This window comes from Nannospalax galili, unplaced genomic scaffold (genome assembly GCF_000622305.1).
Source record: "Nannospalax galili isolate Female #2095 unplaced genomic scaffold, S.galili_v1.0 scaffold28, whole genome shotgun sequence".
Lineage (NCBI taxonomy): Eukaryota > Metazoa > Chordata > Mammalia > Rodentia > Spalacidae > Nannospalax > Nannospalax galili.
Window position 1 is genome coordinate 1517145 of NW_008359594.1, and position 25336 is coordinate 1542480.

A 25336-nucleotide genomic window follows, 5' to 3' on the forward strand; every position below is an offset into this window, starting at 1 on the left:
ATAAAATTTTAAAAAATCAATAAAAATTTTTAAATATTTGAATTTCATACTTGAAATAGGTAAATTAGATAGCATATAAATTACACCTTAAAACTGCTTTGAATTTTTTTCATTTATTTTTATTTTATGAGTGTTATGCCTACATGTGTGTAAATGCACCTGTGTTGTACAGTGCCCACGGAAGACAGAAAAGGGCATTGGACCCCCTGGAACCACAGTTACAGATGGTTGTCAGCCACCATGTGGGTGCTGGGATTTGAATCCTGTCTCTAGGAAGCTGAGTACTGATAAGGCTGGGTGGCAGAACTGGGGTCTAGAGCCACATAGCCTGACATCCATACTGTTCTCATCTGGTGTGCTGTCCCTCATAGTGGGTTTCACCACGATCCCATTCCCCATATATTCTCTGGGAAAAAACCGTGACTCCTGCCCAAGACCTGTCTTGGTGACCTTGGACTTTCCTAAACCAAAGTCAGACCTGCTAAAAAAAATGGGGCTGGAGAGATGGTTCAACACTTAAGAGTACTGATTTCTCTTGCAGAGGACCTGGGTTCAGTTCCCAGTACCCACATGGAGACTCACATCTGTCCTAACACTAGTTCCAGGGGATCCGATGGTCTCTTCTGGCCACCCATGGGAATTGCATACATGTGATGGACTTATACACATGCAGGCAAAACATTCATACACATAAAATTAAAATAGATACAATATTTTTAAAAATCCTTCTTGGTGCTCATGGGCCACAGAGTGATGGCCTCACAGCATTCTCAGGCAGGCCCTCTCCCATGGCTTCTGCTCACCTGTCCCAGCCTCAGTGTCCCCTTCCTCACAGCCAACCTGAGCTGTTTCCAGTCCCCTTCACCTCCTGCCTCTGTACCTTTGTGCATGCTGTGACTCTGGCTGGAAGACCTTTCCCTCTGCCACACAGATACACTCCATGACACTTCAAGGTCCACATGCCTACTTTTAATTGAAGAAGCCAACTGGGGCCTGAGCCATGGTTGTACCCGCCTCTCCTGCTTGCCAACACAGATGGCCTCTTCTCTGGGTCCTGAGTGCCAGCAGCCCAGCCCAGAACAGAGGCCAGCAGGCCTTTACAGAACAATGACTAGACCAATAGAGCAGGACCTAGTGATTGTGTGAAAGGTACCAAGGCCTTTATCTCTCCATCTCACACTGGTTCCTGAGGATGGCCTGATGACAGGGCGGGACATACCAGGCTGAGCCCCAGTCCTATAGGGCCTAGTAAGGCTCTATGCTGTTCAATGTCCCTCTAACCTGACTCTACCACAGTTCTCTGGTCTCCAGACTTCTGGCATCAGCTGAAAAGGTTGCCCTTGGACTTGAAAACTGAAAGAAGGGCAAGTAGATGAATCTCCCAGCCTGAGGAGCCTCTTTCCATCACCCCTCCTGCCCATATATTCCTAGCCCTGAGCCTTTGCTGACACTGTGCTCTCTCCTCTGACCTCCATCCCTGCAGTGAAGGGGACATGTCTGGACAACAAGTAAAAAGGTCTGAACTTGGGTTTTAGGTTTTGGTGGAGGTGTGCCAAACGCAGGGCAGAGCAGTGATAAGGGTCCCTGCTGATAGGTGCTGGGCCTTGGATGGTAGTCTTGCTACCTTGGCCATCAGAGTGAGAACAGAGCCCCAAGTCCTGGCCATATGCCCACAAGGTCACTATGTAGGCAGGCAGCCCAGCAAGATGACTCCATGTAGGTAATGAGTGTTTCTCTCTTTCCCTCCTTCCCAGAAGTGCCTGGAAGAAATCAGGACAGGCAAGCTGAGATGATGAGGTATTAGAAGTCACTTCACAGAAAGCGAGGTGGAGAGAAACAAGGAGTAGGCAGAGACAGCAGGGCAGACAGAAACTGGAGCCGTGCCACCAAGCATAGAGGTCCTTTTCTTGCCATTCCCCACTGGCCTCTGCCTACGCCTCTTTTCTTCCTTTCTTATCCTTAAGGGGAATCTCATCTCATCGTATGCAGCCATCTTACCACCTGCCACCCTCCCAGCCCTCCTGGGATTCTCCTAGAAGGAAAAAAAAACTGAAGTAGCAAAGACCAGGCAGACGGATGGACAGGCTCCTCGGTTGGGAAGGGCACCACACCAGGTGGGATACAAGCTGATGCAATTTTCCTGAGGGTGCCAATCAGTGCCACCTGGCAAAAGGAATGTTCTGGAACCAGCAATAACACTGTTAAGAAGTTATGCAAGGGCCAGACATGGTGATGCTCAGGTTAATCCCAGCACTTGAGAATCAGAGGTAGGCAGGTCTCTGTGAAATCGAGGCCAGCCTGGTCTGCATAGTGAGTTACGCAAGGAAAACATTCATACAAATACAGCAAGACTGCTAGGTGTGGTGGTGCATACCTTTAATCCCAGCACTTGGGAGGCAGAGGCAGGTGGATCTCTATGAGTTCAAGGTCAGTCTGGTCTACATAGTGAGTTCCAGGCCAGCTGGGGCTACAGAAAGACCCTGCCTCAAAAAGAGCAAAAACAAACAAACAAATACAGCAAGATTATGGTGATAGGAGTCTTCACATTCTGTTGGAAATGGTCCAATGTCCAATAGGGACTGAGATGCATTGTGGGAGGGCTTTATCAGGGATTCCTAGACAGCCATTAAAATGAGATACTAAAAGAATAGTTAATGACACCAGGAAACACTCACGGTTATAACATCAAATGAGGAAAGGAGCAAATGGGGGCTGGTTCAGTTGATAAGCTGCCACGGAAGCATGAAGTCCTGAGTTCAGATCCCCAGCACCCATGTAAAAAAGCCAGGTGTGAGTCAGGTGTGGTAGTGCACAGCTTTAATCCTAGAACTCAGGAGGCAGAAGCAGGCAGATCTCTGTGAGTCTGAGGCCAGCCTGGTCTACATAGTAAGTTCCAGGTCAGCCAGGGCTATGTGGTAAGAACTTGTCTCTAAATAAATAAATAAATAAATAAATAAATAAATAAATAAATAAGTAAATGAATAAAGAAAGAAAAACAAAGAAAGAAAGAAAGGAAAAGAAAGAAAGAAAGAAAGAAAGAAAGAGGGAAGGAAGGAAGGGAGAGAGGAAGAAGAGAAAGAAAGAAAACACGAAGTGAAAGGAAAAGAAAGAAAGAAAGAAAGCATCAGGCTTGTTGGCAGGCACTTTAACCCTAGCTCTAGGGGAGGGAGATAGGCAAATCTCCCAAACTTACTGGCCAGCCAGTCTAGCCAATCTATGTGCTCTGAGTTCAGCTACAAATCCTATCTCAAAAAAAAAAAAAAAGATAAAGAGCAACAGGGGAAGACACCCAATGTTGACTCTGGCCTCCACACATACCTGTACGCACACATGCACACACACATACACACACACCTAAAAATGATGCATAAAGGAGCAAATAAAAGTATGAGAGGGAAGGAGGGAGGGCAGGAGGGAGGGAAGGAGGGAGGGAAGGAGGGAGGGAGTAAACAAGAAGGGGAAGTACTTTTAAGGAGGAAATTAAATCCCAGGGGAGGTGTGGATGAACAAAGTCACAGCACATCAAGAATAGGGCTGAGACACCATTTCTCCTGGCATTCACCTCATGTCCAGTGACCAGGAAGATTGGTCAGTGAATGGGGATAGGCCTGTGGTCCATGGGCTATGACAGGCTGTTCAGAACCACGAAGTGGGTAAAGATCATGAGCTGGCCCAGGTTTGCTGTGCCTATCTCTGTCTTCCTGTCTGAGGTGGTTTGCTAGGGGCAGGTAAGACTTGGGGAATTAGATGGGGTTGCCAATCTTTCTCAGCTCTCGACAGGCACTATTATGAGCTTTTTGCTGTATCTAACTTAAGGTTAGTGTTAGAATAGTTAAGATCTCCATCACCGGGGATGGAGAGATGGCTCAGCAGTTAAGAGCACTGATTGCTCTTGCAAAGGACCCAGGTTTGATTCCCGGCACCCACATGGTGGCTACAAACTGTCCTTAACTCCAGTTCCAGGGGAATCCGACGCCCTCTTCTGTCCTGTGTGGCATTGCACAACATGGGTGCACTCACATACATGCAGGCAATACATTCATACACATAAAATAAAAATAATTAATAAAATATTAAAAAATAAAAGATCTCCATCACCTAGCAAGGCACCCCCAATCCCCATTGGAACAGACTCCAAACAGCAACAGAAAACCAGATCTGAACTGTAAGTGAGACCAAGCTAGTAGAAAACCCATGCCAACAGCCACAGCCCAGCAGTCAGCCAGGTCCCGTTCACCCCAGAGTCAGGCCATTGAGCATGTGGGGTGGCTTTCCCTGGCCCACTTACTGCTGCCTCCCTCTTCGTCTGCTACCTTTCATGTTGACATTCATCTTGGCCAGGCCCTGACTCTTATCAATCCACCCGTTGTTCTACAGAGTGCTGGGCCAGCAGGGAGATATGTTCTCTGGGGTTCTGGAATAAAGGCATCTACACAGGGAAAGAGAAAAGCACTAGCATGGGGTGGGAGGCAGGGGGCAAGGAACTGGGAGGAGGAAGTGAAGGGTGGGGGTATTTCCTGTAGTCTGGGAACGGCAGCCTCAGGAGCCAAGTGGATTGTATGGGGGAGGGATACATGGGTCCTGAGGATAAGGACTCCCAGGCCAGTGACAGATCTTTCTCTAAGACCACAAGAATGAGATCAAGGCATCATATCTTTGGTCTTTTCCCCAATGACTAGTGGAGAACCAGCCCCAGGAGGTCTCTTCTTCCAACCTAGGGATTCAACCTGAGGGCCTCTGGGTGCCCCATCGCTCCCATGCGGGGCACTCTTAGGGATATAGAAGATGAAAAGGTCACACTGGCCTCAGGACATGAGGAGCAATAAAATCAAGGTGTGCATCAATGACCTGTCAGGACATTGGCAGTGTGGTATATACTATTCTGCTAAAAGGCCAATGGCCTTCTGTGCCTGCTGGGAGAGGACATGCAGCTGGCAGCCCTCCCTGTGCTTCCCACTGGAGGGTCAAGGGCAGACTGACTCTAGGCAGACCTCTCCATCTCTGGGCCTCAATTGCACATCTTAATGACAACAAGGATGGACAAGAGAGCTGCTGTGAGCCCTTATAGGTTTATTGTTTTTTATCTAGCTGTCCAGACTCTACATGTCTAGGCCTGGCACTGAGATAGGCCATACCTGTTCTTGTGGCAGGTACGCTTGGAAGACACATAGGAGACACTGGGTTGAGTGACCACATGTTAGAATAATCTAGAATGCCCTGGACTTGCCCTGAAAGCAGTGTCTCAGGAGAGGACAGTGGGTGGGGACATCAAACAGTATCTGAAGAATGTCTAGCAGGAATGGAAAGGGTGTCTTGACCCCCGCAGAAAAGTCTCTCCAGAGACACCTCAGAGGTCCCCTTTCTTTTGCTGGCAGGGCTGAGATTTCTGCCTGTTCTTATCTCATAGACAAGGAAGCACCTGTATCATCTCTCCAGATCTCTGGGAAGCCTTCCCACCTTCCCCTGGTCCCATCCCCACAAAGGCTAAAGGGACAACTGGTCCTCTGTTTCCCACTGACCCCTGGGCATTTTCCTGGTGGCCAGCCTCAGGCTGTGAGCCTCTTGAGAACAGGGTTGAATCCTGCTTCATTTTGGCTCCCCAGCTTGTAGCTCGAGCCTGAACCTCCACATATGCCCTTTGGGATGAGAGTGAGGGACTAAGGAAGGGTATAAATCTTTAGGCCTTCCTGAGCTGAGGACCAAGCTGAGCTGAACACTCCACTGCTCAGTCCTCAGTTTAGAACTCCCCAGCGGGAGCGGGAGTCTCCTAGGGAGAGTGAGGGTGGAAAGCCAGCCAGTCTTGGCCAGCACCTCCATCAGCTTTTTCTTTGGCAGCTGTCCTTCCTGGGACCCCTCCCCTTCTCCAGCTGGGGTTCATACTCAACCCAGAAAGAGCTGGAAAGAAATGTGTCTCAGGACCTGGCACAAGGCTGCCTTTGTGTAGAGGTCAGATTCCAGCAGCTCCATGGCCTGGCTTGGCTCCACTGCTCCCTGCGAGTCCAGCCTGGAGACTGGAGTACAGGACCCTCAAACTTCTTAGGAACTCAAGGAGACCAAGGAGCCTCTGAGGGGCCTAGGCTGAACTCTGACTTCTGTAGGTGAGAATCCAGGAGCTCTGTAGCTAGGTGGAGGGGAGGCTGGGGCCAGCCTGACCTGGAGGGGACCACACTATGTACAATGGAGTCCAGGGCCCAAAGAGACAGAATGGACCATTAGGAGTTCCACCTTTGGTAAGCCGTGTGCCTCAGAGATTACTTTTGGCTGTGGTAGTCCACATCTGTCACCCCAGCACTTGGGAGGCTGAAGTAGAATGATACCAAGTTCAAGGAGGAGGAGGTGAACTGCTGAAGAAAGAGAGAGAGAAAGAGAGGGAGAGAGAGAGGGAGAGAGGGAGGGGAGAGAAAGAGAGAAAGGATGGAGGAGAAGAGAAAACTGCAAACTACTGAACCTCTCTGAGCTGTTTCTTTTCTCCACAGGGAGTGATGAACGCATTTTCCCTTCTGCTGCTTAAAATAGGAAGAACAAAGTGAAAGAAGGCGGCAAAGCTTAGCATAGGGCCCAGTCATGGTAGCTGTTAGGTAAGAGGCAGTTGTGTGCGTGTGTGTGTGTGTGTGTGTGTGTGTGTGTGTGTGTGTGTATGCTGCTGGAGAGGATCATGGAACTTTTTCTGTCTTGTCTGAATCCTACAAATGTACCTCCCTGGGCTTTGAAATAGATTGCTGCCTGTTTGCAATCTTAGGAAAAACACTGAGCCAAACGGCAGCTTCCTAACTTACCTTCCCAACCTGTGACACCTCCCCTCCCCTCCCTCCAACCAAAGCCCAGAGCTTGGGAGCTTCCTCAGCCAGGGAGTCAAAGGATTACAGATCTAAGCTCAAGACCTGGCATGCTGGTAGTAGATACTCAGTCCAGTTGTACCTGGATCTCCATCCACATTCTCCCCACCCCAAGGACATGGCTTGCATAAATGGAGCCTAGGGGAAGGCAGGTATCTGCCTGCTGACAGCCATGGGATGAGAGGCCCTTTAGCCCCTCCCACACTGTCCCTTCCTCCTTATCACCAGCCCAGAGGAACAAGAGGGTCTAAGGGCAACTGGAGGTCCTCCACACCCAAGATGACCACCCAAGTCCCCAGGAGCAGGTCTGCCTTCCTCTACCTGTGCCTTTCCCTGTAACCTGTTTGCCTTCAGTCTGGGAGTCTATGGAGGAGGCAGGAGTGAAAGCTTGTCTAGCTCACCACCCTCACAGCCCAGAACACAAGGTGGGGAGTGTCTGCACAGGACAGCTGGCTCACCCTTCACAGTGTCCCACCGTCCTGGTAAACTAGTCACGACGGCTTTGCACCTTCTCTGTAATTCCCACCCTGCATTAACACCAGCGTCCTCCCCTCACCACACCTGTCCCCAGCAGCTCAGAGGGCCTTACCAGGCCCCTCTGATGGGACCTTCACTAGGATTCCCTACCCGGCTTGTTCAGTCCTGCCTTTTCCTATACCTGCAGCAGTGGGGCTGCAGATAGCAACGATTCCAAATGCGCACCCAAGGCCCACAGCCTGGGATTACTCGCTCTTCAGAGGGATGCCAGATGCTCTTCTGAGCTTTCCCACATTGGCTTTCTTCCTGCTTCTTCAATTGCAAGAATGCTAAGGCCAATCCCACGCCCAGGGCTTAGGGCTTCCCTGGTCTCAGCCTATGGTGCTGGCACCCGCTCTTTAAGTGCCACAGGAAGCAATTAGGAAGTCTGTGCAAGAAGCTGCTGTGTGTCTGTAGGGGGTGGTGCCCCGAGTGCTCAACAGGTCAGCAAGGTACCTGGGCTTCTAGGAGCATGATGGTGAAGGTTGCCTGGGCCATGGTGGCTCAGCTCCTGCCTCCTCTGGTACCTATCAAACCATGCTCTGTCTGTAATCTGGGATCCTGTCTGTGGCCCAGTTCCTTCTCCTTCACCTCTGAGAAAAGGTGTGAGAGACACCATCACTCCTTAGAAGGTACCCTCAGCCCTCAGGCCAGACTCTTGTCAAGGCCACATGAAACAGTCCAGGGGCAGTTTGTTAGATGGCAGCAGCAAGCCTGCTTGGTGAGGGGACTGGGGAACATAGTACCCAGAACTCTGGCCCAAGGCTTCTCTGTATTATGCTTCTTTGGTTGCTGTTTGGGGTATTTTATATTGATTGATTAATGTAGAATTTCTAAATGATCCTGGCTGGCCTAGAACTTGCCATGTAGCCCTGTCTAGCCTCAGACTTGCAGCAATCCTTGTTTTCTCTGACAGGGCAGAGAAATCAGACCCTGTCGTTCCCCTTTGGCTACTCTGGGGTCTCAGCAAAGTTCTCCTCCTTCCCCTGTCCCTGGTTCTGACATTACTTTGTGTTTCAGGAACTTGGGTCCTTCCTTCCCTAGCTTGTTTGATTTCATACTCTGCCACCCACTCGTCCAAACACATAGACTCTCTAACCATGAGGAAAACACAGGTGCTCCTAAATGGAAATCCATTCTACAAAACACACCACCATTTCCAATACAGTCACTTTAACAGGCAACTCACCTTCAACCTCAACCAGCTCCCATCCACAGGCCCACAGAGTGAGACGTTCCCTGGCCTTTTGCCTGCAGTTGGCAAACTCACCCCTGGGAAGAGCAGTAACACAATGCTCAGCCCTGAAAGGTGACCCAGGCTGGGGACAGTTAGGTCCCAAGGACAGCACAGATGATGGGAGGCTAAAATCCTCTGAGTTGAGCACCTACTGTTTCTTTTCTGGTTTTGAAAATCCTTACAATATTGTTACAATATTGTTCTGCACTCATAAAAGTGAACGATGCTGCAATACTAGTATTATCCAGATAGCTTTTCAGGGTAAATGATAGCTCCTTCTTGGAGCACATTTATCTGAGGGGAAGGTCACTGAAAGAACTGAAAGAGCATGTGAATTTCCGGCCTCCAAAACAAACTCTGCTAGCTCGCACCCACCTACCTACCTGCCCCATACCCCAGTTCACCATGCCAAATCTCCCAAAGTATTGCCAATCTAACTGAGCTTCCTCCTGTTCTCAGCAACCTTAGTATCCAGGCCCGGCCAGCTTTCCAACCTCACCGAAGGACTCTGCCCCCTACAATCTTCCATTATACCCAGCCCTGATGTCAACTGTGGTGACCACAAATTAAGAACTAGTTGGAGTCCCTGGAGTTAGATTTCTATGCAGAACCCAGGGTTCTGTGCTGTGGCTCCCAGGGGCCCCTGCAACCCCTTCCAGCAACACTCTGTCCATCACCTCACCCAGCAACCCCAGCCAACTCACCCGGAGCATCCAACAGGGCCTTCTCTGGAGTTGAGAGCTCAAGACCATGACCTGGGAACTCTTTGGAGAGCATCCGTCCATCACTCAAGGAGCTGGTGGAAGGAGAGGTACAACCTTGATTAGAGCACACTGAGTCTTCTTAGGCGCTAACTGCCTATCCCACTTCATCTAACCCCTCCCTTTTCCTCTCAGAAAAGTCCTGCTGTGTTCTGACTTGCTGTGTGTCTCTGGGTAAGTCACACCTCTCTCTGGGTCTCAGAGTTCCATCTGGATAAGGAAAGGGTTGGGCTCTGATTTGGGGGTACTCTGAGCCTCCACTCCAATAGAGTTGATGCTCCTAGGGCTAATGAAGCGTCCTAAGAGGCTCCCCTCCTCCATGGTGCCTGTGAGCACAACCCGTGACTGATTTTTGCTTGGAGAGGACATGAACCAGCAAGGTCTCGGGCTCCCTGCCTTCTACCTTCCCTTGTCCTAGCTCCCTCTGGCTCCCCAGGCTGGGTGGCTCTGGATAAGCGTCTCCTCTTTCACTTCTGTCATCATTGCAGCCTCGCTGTCCCTCAGTACCAGTCCTCCCCAGGGTTTAGCTGGCCATGCTTCACCTTCCTAGATGGATGAACAGAGGGATTTCAGTACACAGCTTAGGACTACATAGGGCTGCAAGATTGTACAACACCAGGGACACCACATAGTCATAGCTATGTAAACAGAACCTACTGGAATTGTATAGTGGGCAACCTGTACATCTGGTCATGATGCCCTGAGGGTATGACACTGGCTCCTGGGAGTCCCATCTGTCTGTCAGGGTGGGGTTAACCCCGTCCTTGCCCAGTTCCCAGGAAGCCAGGCCAATTACCTGCTTCGTACATTCGGCCTTATTCCTTGCTGGTACTGCAGGTTCAAACTAAGTTTTCGAACACAACCAGGCCCACCTGGCAGCAGTCTGTTTAAGAACCTGAGATAGGTTTTAAAGCAAAAGATATCAGCGGTTACGAAGGGAGGGGGTAAGGGGAAGAGGGAGAAAGAGAAGATTGAGATGGCTCTTTCTTGTGAACACTGTGAGCAAGACCTGGGCTACAGGGCTGGAGCATCCCTTCTGTTGTTATGATGACCCAGGGCTGAAGGGGAGGACTGAGCTGGTCCCTTTCACACATTGTGAGCAAGGCCTGGGCCACAGGGCTGGAACATCTCTTCTGTTGTTGTGGTGACCCACTCTAGGGAAGAGGGAAAGGATGACAAGGCAGAGGTTTCTGAGTGCTCTGGATTTCATAATTGACCTCCAGGGCTGTTGGGTGGAAGTTGCCAAACTTGGGGACAAAGACTGTAACATTAGCAGATAGCCCCTGAGCTCCCATAGTAAGATCGTCCTTGCTCTATCTCAGCCTGTGTCCTCAAAAGATGGGGCCTAGACAGGGCCAAACCCTATGCTCAGAACTGATCCATCTTTGAAATCACAGACTGGAGAGCACCCCCAAATTAGCAGGCCTATTATCTCCCACCATCTTAACAGCTTCCTACAAACAGGTCTGTTTTTAAATCCTCACCATTAAAGGCAGCACTTCCCCACCTAATTAAATTTGAGTAAACTGGTTCTGGCTTTTACATAGCTAAACAAAGAGTAAATGAAAAGACAACCACCTGGGGAAGCCAAGGGCCAAACCTACTAATACTGATGACAACTTCTGTTTATAGAAACGCCTCTTCCCCCTGTATAGGCCTCTCCAGCATCTAGCACCTGCTGCAGTGAAATTTCTGTCCTTATCCAGCAACCCTGTTCTCCTTCCTTCCAGGGAGAGGGTGGACCCAGCTTTTCCACCAAGACTTGGTGGAAGGGGACATCTCACCCTTGCAGCTGGCCCACAGAAGGTCATATTCAACCCTCATGTTCTGGGCTTAAAGAATTTGGAGTACCTGATTAAGAAAAAAGTCAGAAAGGAGCCAGGTGTGGTGGTGCACGCCTTTAATCCCAATACTTGGAAAGCAGAGGCAGGTGGATCTCTGTGAGTTCAAGGCCAGCCTGGTCTACATAGTGAGTTCCAGGCCAGCTGGGCTACAGGGAGACCCCGTCTCAGAGACAAAAGAAAAAAAAAAAAAGTCAGAAAGGAATTTTCCAAACAAGTTGACCAGCTCTTCCCTTAGCTAGGGTCTTGGAAGCTGAGTCCCTTCAAAGGGCTGTCAACTGAGTTTGAATGTGCTGAGGTTCTCTCCACCTTTCTTTTTTTTCTGCTCACTTTGCTGGCCTGGACTGTGAATCACATAGAAATGGGTCCAACTGCATTACAACCAGAGCCATCCCCAGGTACCCCTGGCATGGTGCTGCCTTACATGTGATCTCACAGTTGCTGTTGTTGCTGGAGAGGCTGGTCCTGTTTTTAACCCTTTTCTACATCACTTTTCGCCCCTGTCCATGCTGGCTCCTAGCAAGGCATCATTCTTGTAGCAGAATAGGAAAAAAGAGCACCAATTTTGCTCAAACTGTAGGTTAAATCATATGTTCCAAAATGGAACAGCGCATGTTTTCCTCAAAACCCTCCTCTTCTTAGACTCTTCAATAGCATTCTGGGGCTCTGGTGTGGGAAAACCTATGCCTGGTGTACACGAGGCCCCAGGTTTAGTCCCTAGCACTGAAAGAGAAAAAAAATCCCCTGAGGCCTTTCTTCTGATCCCCTGCTCTTTCCAGACAGGTGGCCAGCCAATGACCCTGGCAGGTGAGGTGATACTACGATCTTGATCATGATTGTAATGAGCCTGTCAAAGGTGATTAACATTTTACTCCTGTCATTCTGGAAAATTATACTCTTCCTGAAATGTTCCAGAAGCTGTCAGGTGTCCCGAGAAGGAAGTTACATCAAGTGACACAGTGACAATAGTGGTGGCAGAAGGGCCTGAAGACTTGCTTCTGTCTGTATTGAATTCCTAGGAAGAAGAAGCCCTCAAGAGGGTAGAAGGCTGGCTGCCTTTCACCCAGAGGACAAGCATCTTTGCACATAAACACATCATCTTGTTTGCTTTTCACAAAATCTCTAACCAATACATCCTGGTTCTTTACCACCTCCCCACCTGTCCAGGGAGCAAGAAAACCAAGGTGTCTAAACACCTGGGACATGATGCACTTGGGGCAGAAGTATGTGGGAGGGCCTGCCCTCTGCCTTCCTCTTAACTATCATCCCACCTTACCTACTCATCCAGGTTTGTCAAGAGAGCTAGTGGGAACCATTTGGGCACAGAACCTCCCCAGCCTCCTCAACCTTTCCTTCAGGAAGCCCTCCCAGATTCCTTCAGTATCCTCTAGCTCAGGTTTGGGTTTTGAAGGCCATACATAGGAGGTTTCTGGAAAGTAAGAGGTCACTCCCCATGTCCTCTAGCCGTGAGTGCTCACTGTAAGAGCTCAGTATGTATTGTTTGGATGCACCCAGCCAAGTTGTCACTGTTGTGTGTGACACATAAGGACAGCCTTGTTGTCTATGTGGACCCATTATGATGAGGAGCCATTTCCTATATATTTTTGTTGTCCTTTCTTCCCATTTAGCCCTCAGCAACCAGGCTGCTATCATGCATGCAGCAGGCACTCAACAAATGTTTTCTTGAAACAGCCTAGCATTAAGGTTCACCGGAATCTGTCTGCTTAGTGGAGTTCAACTCACTTTACAAGCTGTGTAACTATGGTCAAGGCACCGTGTGTCACTAAGCTGTTTTCTACCCATGTCCTGTGTTATCATGAGAAGACGATAGGAAGAGTGCACAATGAAGAACCATCTGTCATCATTATCCTGATGAACTGTCATGGATCACTTGAGAAATAGAAGATTCTTGGGTGAGATAGAGAGGGTGAGTGAATAGGATGAAAAGGCCAAACCCAGGTCTGGGATCCAGGTACTGTGCTAAGTATCTCCCTGGGAGATGGTGGTGGGGCAGGAGGTGGGAGGGAGGTGGGACCCTGGTTCCTTACACAGTCCTCAGGATGAAGCTCGCAGGCCTGAGAAGAAGCACCTCTGGCATGGTCCCTGTGGGGTGGCTGCACCCCTAGAGCTCACCCAGGAGAGCGCGAGAACCTCAGAGGGTGTGTCCCAGCGTCCCCCAGGGAGAGCCACCGCAGCCCCAGAGAGGCCCTGCAACAGAGACACAGCATGAGTCACCCTCCTAGGCCTGGCAGAGTGAGGGGCAGTTGCCCTCTGGCATGACTCACCACTCCTGGGACTGGGCACCTGACTACAATTTACTGCCTCCTAAACCCACACGTTCTGTGAGAACAACACAAGTTCACGGGAGGTGGCTGCCTTGGAGCGCTGGGCTCTCAAATTCCCTAGAGTCAGTTGCTCACCTGGATGAGCAAATAATCATGTTTCCAGGACTCCTGCTTTGCAGTCCTTCTGACCACTGTTCAATACCCTCTCTGGTACCTAAGGGTCCACCTTTCTCTGCTCAGAAGCAAAGGGAGAACCAACTTCTGGAATTCCGGAGAATGGTCTCAGTAGAGGTGTTGTCTAAGTACCACCTTGCATCCTAAAAGGCCCAAAGACAGCAGCAGTAGTAGCTATTACAGACCTTACAGTCCTGGCCACACATGACAGCCCCTGGCACATGCTGGGGCTCCCCAGAGGACACTGAGTCCACACTGGCTGCCCTATTACCTTGTACACCTGATCTCTTACCCTGGCTTTTTTTGTTGTTCTATATGGACTGCCTTGTTTCAAAGATCAGGTCTCCAACAACTGTCTCCTGATCCTTATTCCCAACTGGCAGACCCCCACAGCAGACTCACAGTAAAGGACTTGTCTAGCAGCCTCTGTCCTAGGCTCCCCAGCTCACCTTCCTCTTCCTTGAAGCGGCAGGTTCGGGGCTGCACACCCCCTGCTCGTGCAGCTAAGGCATGGTGAATCTGGGAGCCAGCTGCCGCAGCGTTCCAGGTTCCGGGTGATGAGCCACAAGGGCTGGGCATGAGTAGGGACCCGCCCCAGCCAGCCTTCGGCTGCCGGCAAGGTGTGGCCCCAGATACCTCTGACCTACATGGCACAGGCCCCAGCTGCCCACCTGTGTGGCTCTTACATAAGCGGGGCGGGAGGCAGGACAGGGACCTGCTGGTGCAGTAGGAGAGGCAGCTTGCTGGCTGCCATCCCTGACAGCGCCTCGGGAGAAATTGCCTTGCTGCTGGGACATCCACCTGGGAACCGGCCCTGGGCTTCTGAGGCTGGGACAGACAATTGACTTGTTATTTGTTTTGGGTTTGAGGAGGGGTGTCATTTTTACTTTTCCTAAATACACATATGTCAAATGGGCTGGCTCCTGTATCCTGTCCCCATCTCTGTAATGTAAGTTTAGTGATAGTCCCATTTTCCGGATGAATGGATGAAGGCTCAGAGAGCTCTAGATCTGCTCCATGTTGCACAGCCAACAAGAGGTAGAGTCAATGTTTTTTATTTATTTATTTATTTATTTATTTATTTATTTATTTATTTAGTCTTTTTGAGACAGGGTCTCCCAGTAGTCCCAGCTGGCCTGGAACGCACTATGTAGACCAGGCTACCTCTGCCTCCCAAGAGCTGGGATTAAAGGTGTGTGCCACCACACCCGGCTTAGAGCCAGCATTTTAAACCCAGGTCTCCACAGCTGGGTCTGAAGCCTGGGCTCTGCTGGGCACACACGTTGCATCATAAAACTCAAACAGTCATTCCACCTGCCCTGGACTCAGGACCTCCATCCATGAAAACAAAATTCCCTGCCTCCTAATGCCCCTTGGCCTTCTAATGCCCCTTCTACCCTTTCCCCTACTCTAGATACTGACAGGTTTATGGCTACAACTTCTTTTGTATTCTCTTAAACCAAGACCCTGCTTCCAGGACAGCCCCTGCCCACCTACTCTTTGGGCTTCACCTCCGATCACCCCAGAGCTCCCTGCCCCTGCTCCCTTCGAATGATTCACCTATCTCTCACCTTTTCAAAAAATATTTTATGTGTGTGCTGGATAGCTTTAGTGTCAACTTGACACACCTGGGTTGAGGGAGCCTCAATTGGGGAATTGTCTCCATTGGACTGGCCTGTGGCCATGTCTGTGGGGTTATTTTCTTGATTGTTGAGTGATGTGGGAGGGCCCAGCCTACTATGAGTAGTGCCACCCCTGGGCAGGTGGCCCTGTGTTGGATAAGAGAGCAGGCTGAGCAGGGGCCAGGGGAGCAAGCCAGTAAGCAGCATTCCTTCATGGCCTGTGCTCCAGCTCCTGCCTCCAGGTTCCTGCCCTGAATTCCTACCTTGGGCTCCCTGATGAACTGTGACCTGGGAGATGTAAGCTGAGTAAACCCTTTCCTCCCCAAGTTGGTATTGGTCAGAGTATTTTGTCACAGCAATGAAGAGAACAAACCAGGACAATGTGTATGAGTGTTTTGCTTGCATGTAAGTGCACCCATGTTGTGCAGTACCCACGGATGCCAGATGAGGGCATCAGATCCCTTGGAACTGGAGTTACAGATGGTTGTTAGTTGCCATGTGGATGCTGGGAACTGATCCCAGGTCCTTTTCAAGAGCAATCAGTTCTCTTAACAAACCCTGAGTGCTCTCCCCCTCTCCTTTCCTCCCTCTCTCTGTTTTTCAGAACAGGGTCTCCCTATAGCCACAGCTGGCCTGGAACTTGCTATGTAGTCCAGGCTGGTCTCCATCTCACAGAGATTCACCTGCCTCTGCCTCCTGAGGGCTGGGCTCAAAGGCGTTCACCACCACACTTGGCTATCTCTTCATCTTTAACTATCACCTGGGAGGTAAACTCCAAACTCCAAATTGTCCCCTTGGTTGAGGTGAGAGGATGAGGATGGAGGCACCCCAGCCAGCTCAGCATGGAAGGGAGATTTCTAGCCTTAACTCGGACAAGGATCAGGGCACAGAGGCAGCAGTAGGAATTGAGGATTGTTTGAAGGCCTTCTCTTGCTAAGATGGCCAATACCACCTGTACCTCACCTTCAAGAGAATTCTGCCTTCCGCCCAGTCTCAGCTCCTTCACAACTTCTTTCCCAGGAGTTCCTGCCCACCACCACCTCTAGACACCGAATACTTCATCCTAAAGAGCTGCTTCTAGCCTCTGAGTAATTAGGAGCTGCTTTGAGGACTTTCTAGATGCCAACTGCTCATTCCATTCACAGGCTTCTGCACTCGGAAGTCTTTTCGTTGTTTCAGGGACTGTAGGGCCCCAGGAGCCCAGGCAGTATCAACACCTCAACACTATGATTCTGTGAAAGGCTTTCAGACATTTTCCCTCCTGGAAAACGGAGTTCTCCTCCTCCCACTGCTCTGGTTCTCCACATACTGGCTGAGTGGTGGTTGGAGCAGCACTGGGACCTGTCAGAGGTAGGGAGTAACTGTAGAAATGTCCACACTTTAAGTAGCTCCATACCCAAATTCTCAGCCTCCCTGATGGCTAGAAATAGTTTCCAAATTGATGAGGTTCAGAGGGCTTGGGAAATCTGTAATCTCCAGTCCATCTCTTTGAAGTCCCACCAGCTGGTCTTCCCTGACTGAATCCTGCCTCTCCAAGTCCATCTTGCTCCAGGAAGCACTCTGGGAGGAACTCCCACTGTCCTGTCTCTTCCTGGAGCTGGGGCTAGGAATTGCTAGGAAATAAAAATATCAACTAAGGCCTTGTTCCCAGAGTTGGAAACAATTTCTCCCTACCCCAGCTTCTGAGGAAGCTCCCTCTTAACCTGAGTATTGATTTAGTGCCTCATATGTGCCAGATGGTATATGGGCCATGGGCGTAGAGGTGAGCAAAGGATATGGCTTAGAGATGATGGTCATGATGGCCACTGAATAGATATGCATCAAGGCTACTGGGAGGGTGGGTAATCAGTCCTAGGCTCAGGGAGGGCAAAGAGAGAATGTTGACAAGGGCTGGAGGAAGATATGATTACTTCATGTGAAGCAATGTGAATAGAGGAGAGGCTGGTACAGGTGACAGACCCAGGCTAGGGCTCGTCCAGCTCATTGTGGGGCTTTGGGCCAAGGTAAAGATCTGCTGAGTATGTGTGGTCTCTGGGAAAGGATTAGGGTAGAACAAATTAGGACAGGGATCCTGGGGCGATTGACAGACTGACTGAGTCCTAATTGGGGTATGTTTACTGAGAGGCCTCACCCTCCAAAGATTCATCTTGGATTGACCTTGGTTCCCACCTTGGTGCATGGGGCAGCCAGCTTGTCAGTTCACTTTTAACCCAGCTGGCAGTGCCTAGAGTGCGTATTCAACAATCAATCCAGATTCCATTGTCTATTGTAAGGAAATAAATACAGCAGTCATCAAATTCTACTAGAAAGCCCAAAGGAGTTGGCCAACAGTGGCCAACAGTCTGATCAAACCCAAGGCAAAGTTCTCTGGCTCTGGACACAGATCTCTGGATTCTGGCCCAGAATTTGCCTTGGTCATGTGACCTCAGGCAAGTCTTGGTTCTTCTCCAGGGCTCCATATCTTGAGATGCCACAGATAAAGGGCCTTCCAATTTAATGACTGTGATTGATGACTAGGGCCTAGGCTAGAATTCTGCTGCACCAAGTAGGGACAAGGCTATAAGGCTGGATGTTGTCAGAATCACATGACTGAGGGGGCAGGAAAAGCACTCAGGAATGAGAATGATGCCAGCTCCTACCTTTCAGGTGCTTATTTGGTGTTGGCCAATGCTCTACATATACTTTATGTATGTGTGGACACATTCATCCTCACAATAGCCAATGACGTATTGTCACTGTCCCCATTTTATGGATGAGGAAACAAAGTTAGATACAACTCAGGCAGATGGACACCAGAGCTTATGCCCTTGGCTAGCCAGATATACCTGCAAGTCTCTGGCTCCTTGGGTGATTGCGGTGGGGCAAGACAGGGACAAGAAGGAAAGGGTGTAGAGAAAGAGGTATCTCAGCATTTAAATCTATTTCTGACCACTTATTATTAGACGTTTTATCATACAGTCCCTCATCCAGTGTTTGGACAAATGTTATGTATAAACAAAGTGCAAAAACAAAACAAAACACACAACAAACAAAGTGCAAACATTAAATACTAATTAAGTCATCTTCTTTTTCTAAACTTTTTTTTTGAGACAGGATCTCCCTGTAGCCCCTGCTGCTCTGGAATTCACTATGTAGACCAGACTGGCCTCAATCTTACAGAGACTTGCCTGCTTCTGCCTCCTGAGTGCTGGGATTAAAGGCATTTTTCTGTCATGCCCAGCTGAGCTTTAATTTTTTAACATTCGTTTATTTGTGTGTGTGTGTGTGTGTGTGTGTGTGTGTGTGTGCCCACATACATGCACATGTGGAGGTCAGAGGACAATGTGGGGAAATCAGTTCAGTTCTCTTCTACCACGTGGGCACCAGGGATCAAACTCGGGTTGTCAGGCTTGGCTGCAAATGCTTTTGCCTACTAAGCCATTATACTGGTCAAATTAAGCCATCTTCTTATGTGGCATTGATGACAGACAGGAATGGTAAACAGGGAAGGCAGTGTGAAGTTCCAAGTTGATGTAATTCCAGGCCAAAGACTACTAGAAAATCACCCTCTATTGCTTGCTTTTAAATTTTTTAAAAATTATTTTTAGGTGTATGAGTGTTTGCCTGAATGTATGTAGATGTACTACATATGCGCACTGCCCACAGAGGCAAGAAGAGGGTATTGGATCCCCTGGAACTAAATTTACAGATGATATTCAGTTCCCATGGGTGCTGGGAACTGAACCCTGGTCCAACGCAAGAGCTGCCAGTGCTCTTAACTGCTGAGCCATCTCTGCAGCCCCTGATTGCTGTTTTTTATCTGAACTACCACAAGTGTGACTTTGAGTGTGCTCCTTTTCCTATTAGGGCCTCAGCTACCCCTCTATAAAATAGGAGGGGTACATGGGGTGGACTCTAAGGCCCAGCTCTGATGACAGGTGACGCTCTACTAATCTCCCAGGGAGATGGGAGAAAGGAAGGAAAAGCCTGTTCCTTAAGCCCCAGAGGGTCCTCCATAGCGTAGCATGGAGTGAAGCCATAGTTAGGTTTACACCCAGCTGTGTGCAGATGGATGGCTGTTGGATTGGTCTGTGCCCTGCGGGGGACACACTAGTCAAAGACAAGTGTGAAGAAGTGAGACATAGCCTCCCTGTGTACTTGGGAGAGGCACCACTGAACTTGGCAGACAAGGGGGTCTGCTGTGGGGTCACTGGGTGGCAGAGGTGAATCCAATTTTGCTTTTTTTAAAAATGAGGACATTTCCTAGGCACTGGTATGTACTGGGCAACATTCTAGTGACTTTACAGGTATTGACTCATTAAGCTATCTTAACAGTCCTATCAAAAAGCTACGGAATCATGATATGATCCTCATTTTATGAGGAAAGAGAAGTTCTGAGATATGAAGCAAATTGCTAAAGGTCAAGCAGATAGTGATAGAGATAGTTGGGATTTAGGTTCAGGCAGTCGAACTGCAGATTGTGTATGTGTGTGCGCGCGCGCATGCACACACACACACACATACACACAAGCTCTGGGAATGGAACCCAAGGTCCTGTGCATGCTGGGGAATTCTCTGTCACCGGGCTACACCCCAGCCCCAGATTTCATATTCTTAACTACAATTTACACTGTCTAAAACTGAGTGAGGCTCTATGAAGTCCCCAACTCCTCTCTGCTGGTCTCAGTAACATAAATTTCTTATCAACTGACCCAGAACAGCAGACACAGTGGCTAACACACTAGTTTAACGGGCATGTATTTGTAAATCCATCAAACCAACCCAATCTTATTCCCTTCAACATATCAACCATGATCTCTAGCATAAAGCAAAGAATTACTAGACATCTGAAAAAAGTGCAAAACCAAGAAAAAAAGTCAACAGAAACAAACCTTGATATTACACAGATATGGATTTAAACATACCAGGACTGTACAACCACTATTAAGATAAATTGGAGAATTAAAGGAAAAAACGCATCTTTGTGTGTATGTTTGTGCACCTATGCATGTGGTGTCCATACCTGTTCTTGTGTGTGTGCGCACACATGTATGTGTGGGTGCATATATGAATTTGTGTGTAGGCATCAGAGACTGACAGTGGGAGTCTCCACCCTTTTTTTTTCTTTGTCTTTTTTGAGACAGGGTCTCCCTATAGCCCTACCTGGCCTGGAACTCACTATGTAGACCAGGCTGGCCTTGAACTCGCAGAGATCCGCCTGCCTCTCCCGAGGGCTGAGTGCTGGGTGCTGGGAGTAAAGGTATGGGCTGCCACACCTGGCATCTCCACCTTCTTAACTGAGGCAGCGTCTCTCACTTGAACCCAGAACTTACCAACCGAGTTCACCTAGTTAGCCAGCCTGTTCTGGGGATCCCCTGTCTCCAACTCCTGAGTGCTGGGATTACAGGTAGACTGCTATGTCCACACAACATTTACTTGGGTACTGGAGGTCTGAACTTAGATCCTCACACTTTTATGGCAAGTGTTTTACTGACGAGGCCATCTTCCTAACCCCCAGAGAATCTCAATGTAACAACGCAAAGTGTAAGAAAATTATAATCTCTAAAGTGAAGGGTTCACCAGATGAGTGGATGAGCTTGACTTCAGATTGACACTTGAAAAAAGTGTTAGTGGGGCTGGAGAGATGGCTCAGTGATTTAAGAGTGTGTACTGCTCTTGCAAAGGACCTGAGTTTGGCACCTAGCAACCACCTCAGGCAGCTCACAATTGCCTGTAACTCCAGCCCCAGGGCATCCAACAATTCTGGCCTCCACAGGCACTAGTACTGTTGTGCACAGACACATACAGACATATACACACGCACATAACGAAAAATAAAATCATTTTTAAAAGTGTTAGTGAACTTGAAGACAAAATAATAGAAATTATTCAATCCAAAGTAAAGAGGAAAGTTTTAACTGAATATAACAAAATATTGTTGAAAAAAACTGAAGACCTAGATAAATAGATATTTTAGGATCAAGAAAATATTATTGGAGCCCACATGGTGGCACAGACCTGAAATCCCAGCACTCAGGAGACTGAGACAAGATTGAGAGGCCAGCCTGGGCTACATAGTAAGACTCCAGTAGAAAAAGTAGAGGAAGGGGATGTTTTAACATTGGCCAGATTGGCCACAGGTCGACACAAGCGCCGTAAAAACCCCAGCTGGCTTCTTTGTAAAAACTGAAAAGCTCAAATTCACATGAAAATCCAACATACCCAGAATAATCAAAACAATCTTGAAAAAAGAACAAAGTTGGAGAATTCACATTTCCTGATTTTAAGACCTGTTGAATATCTGTTGTGGCTAGACACACGTGAACGAGTACAATAGAATCAAAATTCAGAAATCAGTGAAAGTTTACTGCAAATTTACAATGAATTGATTTTCAACAAAGGTGAAAAACCATTCAACAGAGAAACAAGTCTTTTCAACAAGTGGCAGCGACTGAATAATCATTCAGAAAGTTGAAGCCGCAGCACTTCCTCTGCTAGGCATGAAAATTAACTCAAAATGGATCATAATAATGTAGATTATTTAATCAAATTATTCAATGTAATTGAATTCAATGTAAAAACTAAAGCTGTAAAAACATTAGAAGGAACTATATATAAATCTCATAACCCCGAGTTAGGCAAAGACGTCTTACATGTGACATCAGAAGTGCAAGCACCTAAAGAAAAACAGATAAATTAGCCAGGTGTGGGGCCGCACACCTTTAAGCCCACTATTCAGGAGGCAGAGGCTGTGGGATTGAGATGGGGCTACAAAGCCAGTTCCAGGTCAGCTGGGGCTACAGGGAGACCCTGTCTCAAAAAGCCCAAAAACCAACCAACCAAACAACTGGTAAATTCATCTTTGTAAAAATGACAACCCTCTGAGCTTCAAGGGATACTATCAAAAACATGAAAAGTCAACTCAGAAAATGAGAGGAAATACTTTCAAATCAAGTATGTGGAGAAGAGAATTGCGTTTAGAATATGTAAAGAGCCCTTACAACTCAATAGTAAAAAGACAAATAATCCAGGCTGGGCATGGTGGCGCACGCCTTTAATCCCAGCACTTGGGAGGCAGAGGCTGTCATATCTTTGTGAGTTCAAGGCCAGCCTGGTCTACGTAGTGAGTTCCAGGACAGCTGGGGCTACAAGGAGACCCTGTCTCAAAAAGACAAAAAAAAAAAAAAAAAAAAAACACAAATAAACCAATTAAAACTGGGGAGAAAATATGAAAGGACATTCTAATGGAAATAGAAGTGTGGACAAAAGGCACTTGAGCAGTTACTCAACATCTTCAGCAACCAGGATACACAGATTAAAACAATGTGAGATAAGAACTCACACCTGCCAGAATTGCTGTACTCAAAAGGATGAGACTCTTGGCAGAGGTGTGGGAAGAGACTGGAATCCTCAGACACTACTGGTCAGAGTGCAGCCAGCCACTTTGGAAAACAATCTTTCAACTTCTTAAAAGACTGTTGAGTTAGTTTCATCTGATCCAGCAACTCCACTCCTAGGTATAAACCCAAAAGGAATGAAATCGGATGTTGACATCCAAACTTGAACATGAAATCCATAGTAATCCAATAGTTATAACACCCCAAGCATCCATCAACTGATGTAGTGGTAAACAAATTATGATATATACTAGAATATTGTTCAGCTGTAAAAGAAATGAAATACTGCCATGCCTTTAATCTTGGCACTTAGGAGGTTGTGACGGGAGGATTGCTATGAGGTCAAGGCCAGCCTCATTGGCATAATGAGACCTTGTCTCAACCACCCCTCTAAAAGGGAAAGAGATATTGATACATATTTCAACACAGGTAAAATATGAAAACATTAATGCTAAGTGAAAGAAGTCAACCACAATAGATCATATATCAGCTCATTTCAATTAAATGCCCAGAATTGGCAAATCCAGATAGTTAAATTAGTGATTTCCTAGGATTAAAGGCATCAAAGGGCTAATTGGTACAAGGTGAGGACAGTGTTCTAAAGTCAGTTGTGATGGTGGTTGCTCGACTCTGTGAATATACCACAAGATGAACTGTACACTTTAAACATGTGAATTTTACGTATGTGAATATATCTCAATAAAGCTATCATAGTCTAAAAACACAAACAGATTCATAAAGACCTATGAAATAATATCAAATGGTCTAACACACATTCATCTCGAATTCCTGAGAGGAAGAAAGGGAGAATAGGGCAAAAGGAGACATTTGAAGAAAGCATGTCTGTTTTTCTTAAGTTTGGTGAAAATATCAGCCTACAAATTACATATGAAAATCTAGAAATTACAGATCACCGAACATTAGCTGGATTTTAACAAAAAGAAAAAAAAAACACACTTAAATCCATCATAGTCAAATTGCTTGAAACTATATACACACTGAAAAAAAAAACAAATAAACAAAAGACAAGGACAATATTTTAAAGGAGCCAAGAGTGGCAGGAGAGGACATGTTACATAAAGATAGAATTGACCATTCGGTTTTTATAAGAAACCACAGAGACCAAAGATGTCAGAACAATATATTTCAAGGTGTTAAAGCAAATAATTGTACAAGCCAGAATTCTTTCCCAGTGAATATATCCTTTCAAAGCAAGGTGAAATGATGACATTTTCTTTTAAATGAAAGATGAATTTGTCACAAAGAAACTACTATGGAGTAGACTGAAGTCATGTCTGTAATTTTTGGTTTTTTTTGAGTTAGGATCTCCCTGTAGCTCCAGCTGGCCTGAAACTCACTATGTAGACCAGGCTGGCCTCCATCTCACAGAGATCACCTGCCTCTGCCTCCTGAGTGCTGCAATTAAACGTGTGTGCCACCACACCCAGCCTGCAATTTTTTTTTTTTTTTTGAGACAGGATCTCACTAGGTAGCCCAGGGTAGCCTGAATTCGCAGTCCTTAGGCCTCAGCCTCCTTAGTCCTGGCATTACAAGCATGTACCACTGTGCCTGAGCATACCTGCAAATTCTTAACACTCCTTCTATCGGTAGGTGGTATTTAATCAATTTCTTCCCTTTTGTAAGTGGTGGCCTAATGCCTAGCTTCTAACACAGTCCAGAGAAGTACCTAGCTTCCAAGGCTAGGTCAGAAAAAGCACCAGCTTCCACTTGACTCCCTCAAGCCAAGTGATTTTGGATCCCTGACCCATCTTGTCAGAAGTCTACCTACCTAGAAGGCAGGATAGTGACATGATGCAAGGAAGCCAGGTAGAAACAGAGATGTTGAAAAGCCTTAGAGGGTCTACCTCTCAGCATGCTCAGGCTTCCCCACAGATGCTCCAGACATGTGAGTGAAAAGACTCTCAGTCAGCCTCAGTAGCCCTGGTTACCAGCTCCATGTTGTGAGCAGAGAGAAGACCATTGGCAAAGAACTGAAGTCTCCAGTCAACATCAATGTGGCAATTGAAAATGTCTCCCAAATTATCTGCATCCTAATCCCTGGGAACCTGCAAATTTGACTTTATGGGTGAAGAGGGCTACAGATATGATTGAGTTGCTCAGATGTGATTAAGTATCTAGAGACAGGAAAATTATATTACCAGAAAGGGTACTAAGTACAGTCACACATGTTCTCAAGAGGGTTGCAGTGTGAGGTTTAACATACACAGACTAAAACAGCAAACCCAAATGCCTTTCAGCAGAATCAAAGGTAGGCATATTGTAGTATACCCACACCATAGAAATGTACTTAACAGGGAGTACTACTCACTTAATGACATGGGTGAATCTCAAGTGACAGGGGCCAGACACAGAAGGGTACATTCTGTGTAGGCTGGCTTGGGCACATGATGTTCAAGAACCAGATAGACCAGTAGGTGAACATGAAGGAATCTTCTGGAATGATAAAAATGTTCTATATTCCAGTTGGGTTATTGATTGCATGGTATGGACATTTGTCTGAAGTCATCAAATTATAGGTTGATAAATTTCACTGTATGTAAACTTTGCCTCCATTAATAAAAACCCCAACCATCCATTCGATTCTGCAGATGTAAATTCTGAAAACAAGACCCTAGTTGTTCTTCCCATGGTCATGACCTTTACAATCGCCTACGAACCTGCCCAGCC

At 47.5% G+C, this 25336-nt stretch overlaps 1 protein-coding gene across 2 annotated transcripts in view; it reads right to left on the reverse strand.

Moving 5' to 3' along the window:
- Positions 1-25336, reverse strand: part of Acsbg1 (acyl-CoA synthetase bubblegum family member 1) — a 59697-nt gene that overhangs the window by 30774 nt on the left and 3587 nt on the right. The window contains exons 2-3 of one of the 2 annotated variants that reach the window (XM_008823399.1): positions 10147-10245; positions 9294-9385 (exon numbers count right to left, since the gene is read on the reverse strand). In XM_008823399.1, the coding sequence (XP_008821621.1) occupies positions 9294-9385; positions 10147-10245 (191 nt within the window). The remainder of the gene's footprint in view (positions 1-9293; positions 9386-10146; positions 10246-25336) is intronic. The other variant, XM_008823400.1, reaches the window with a different exon arrangement.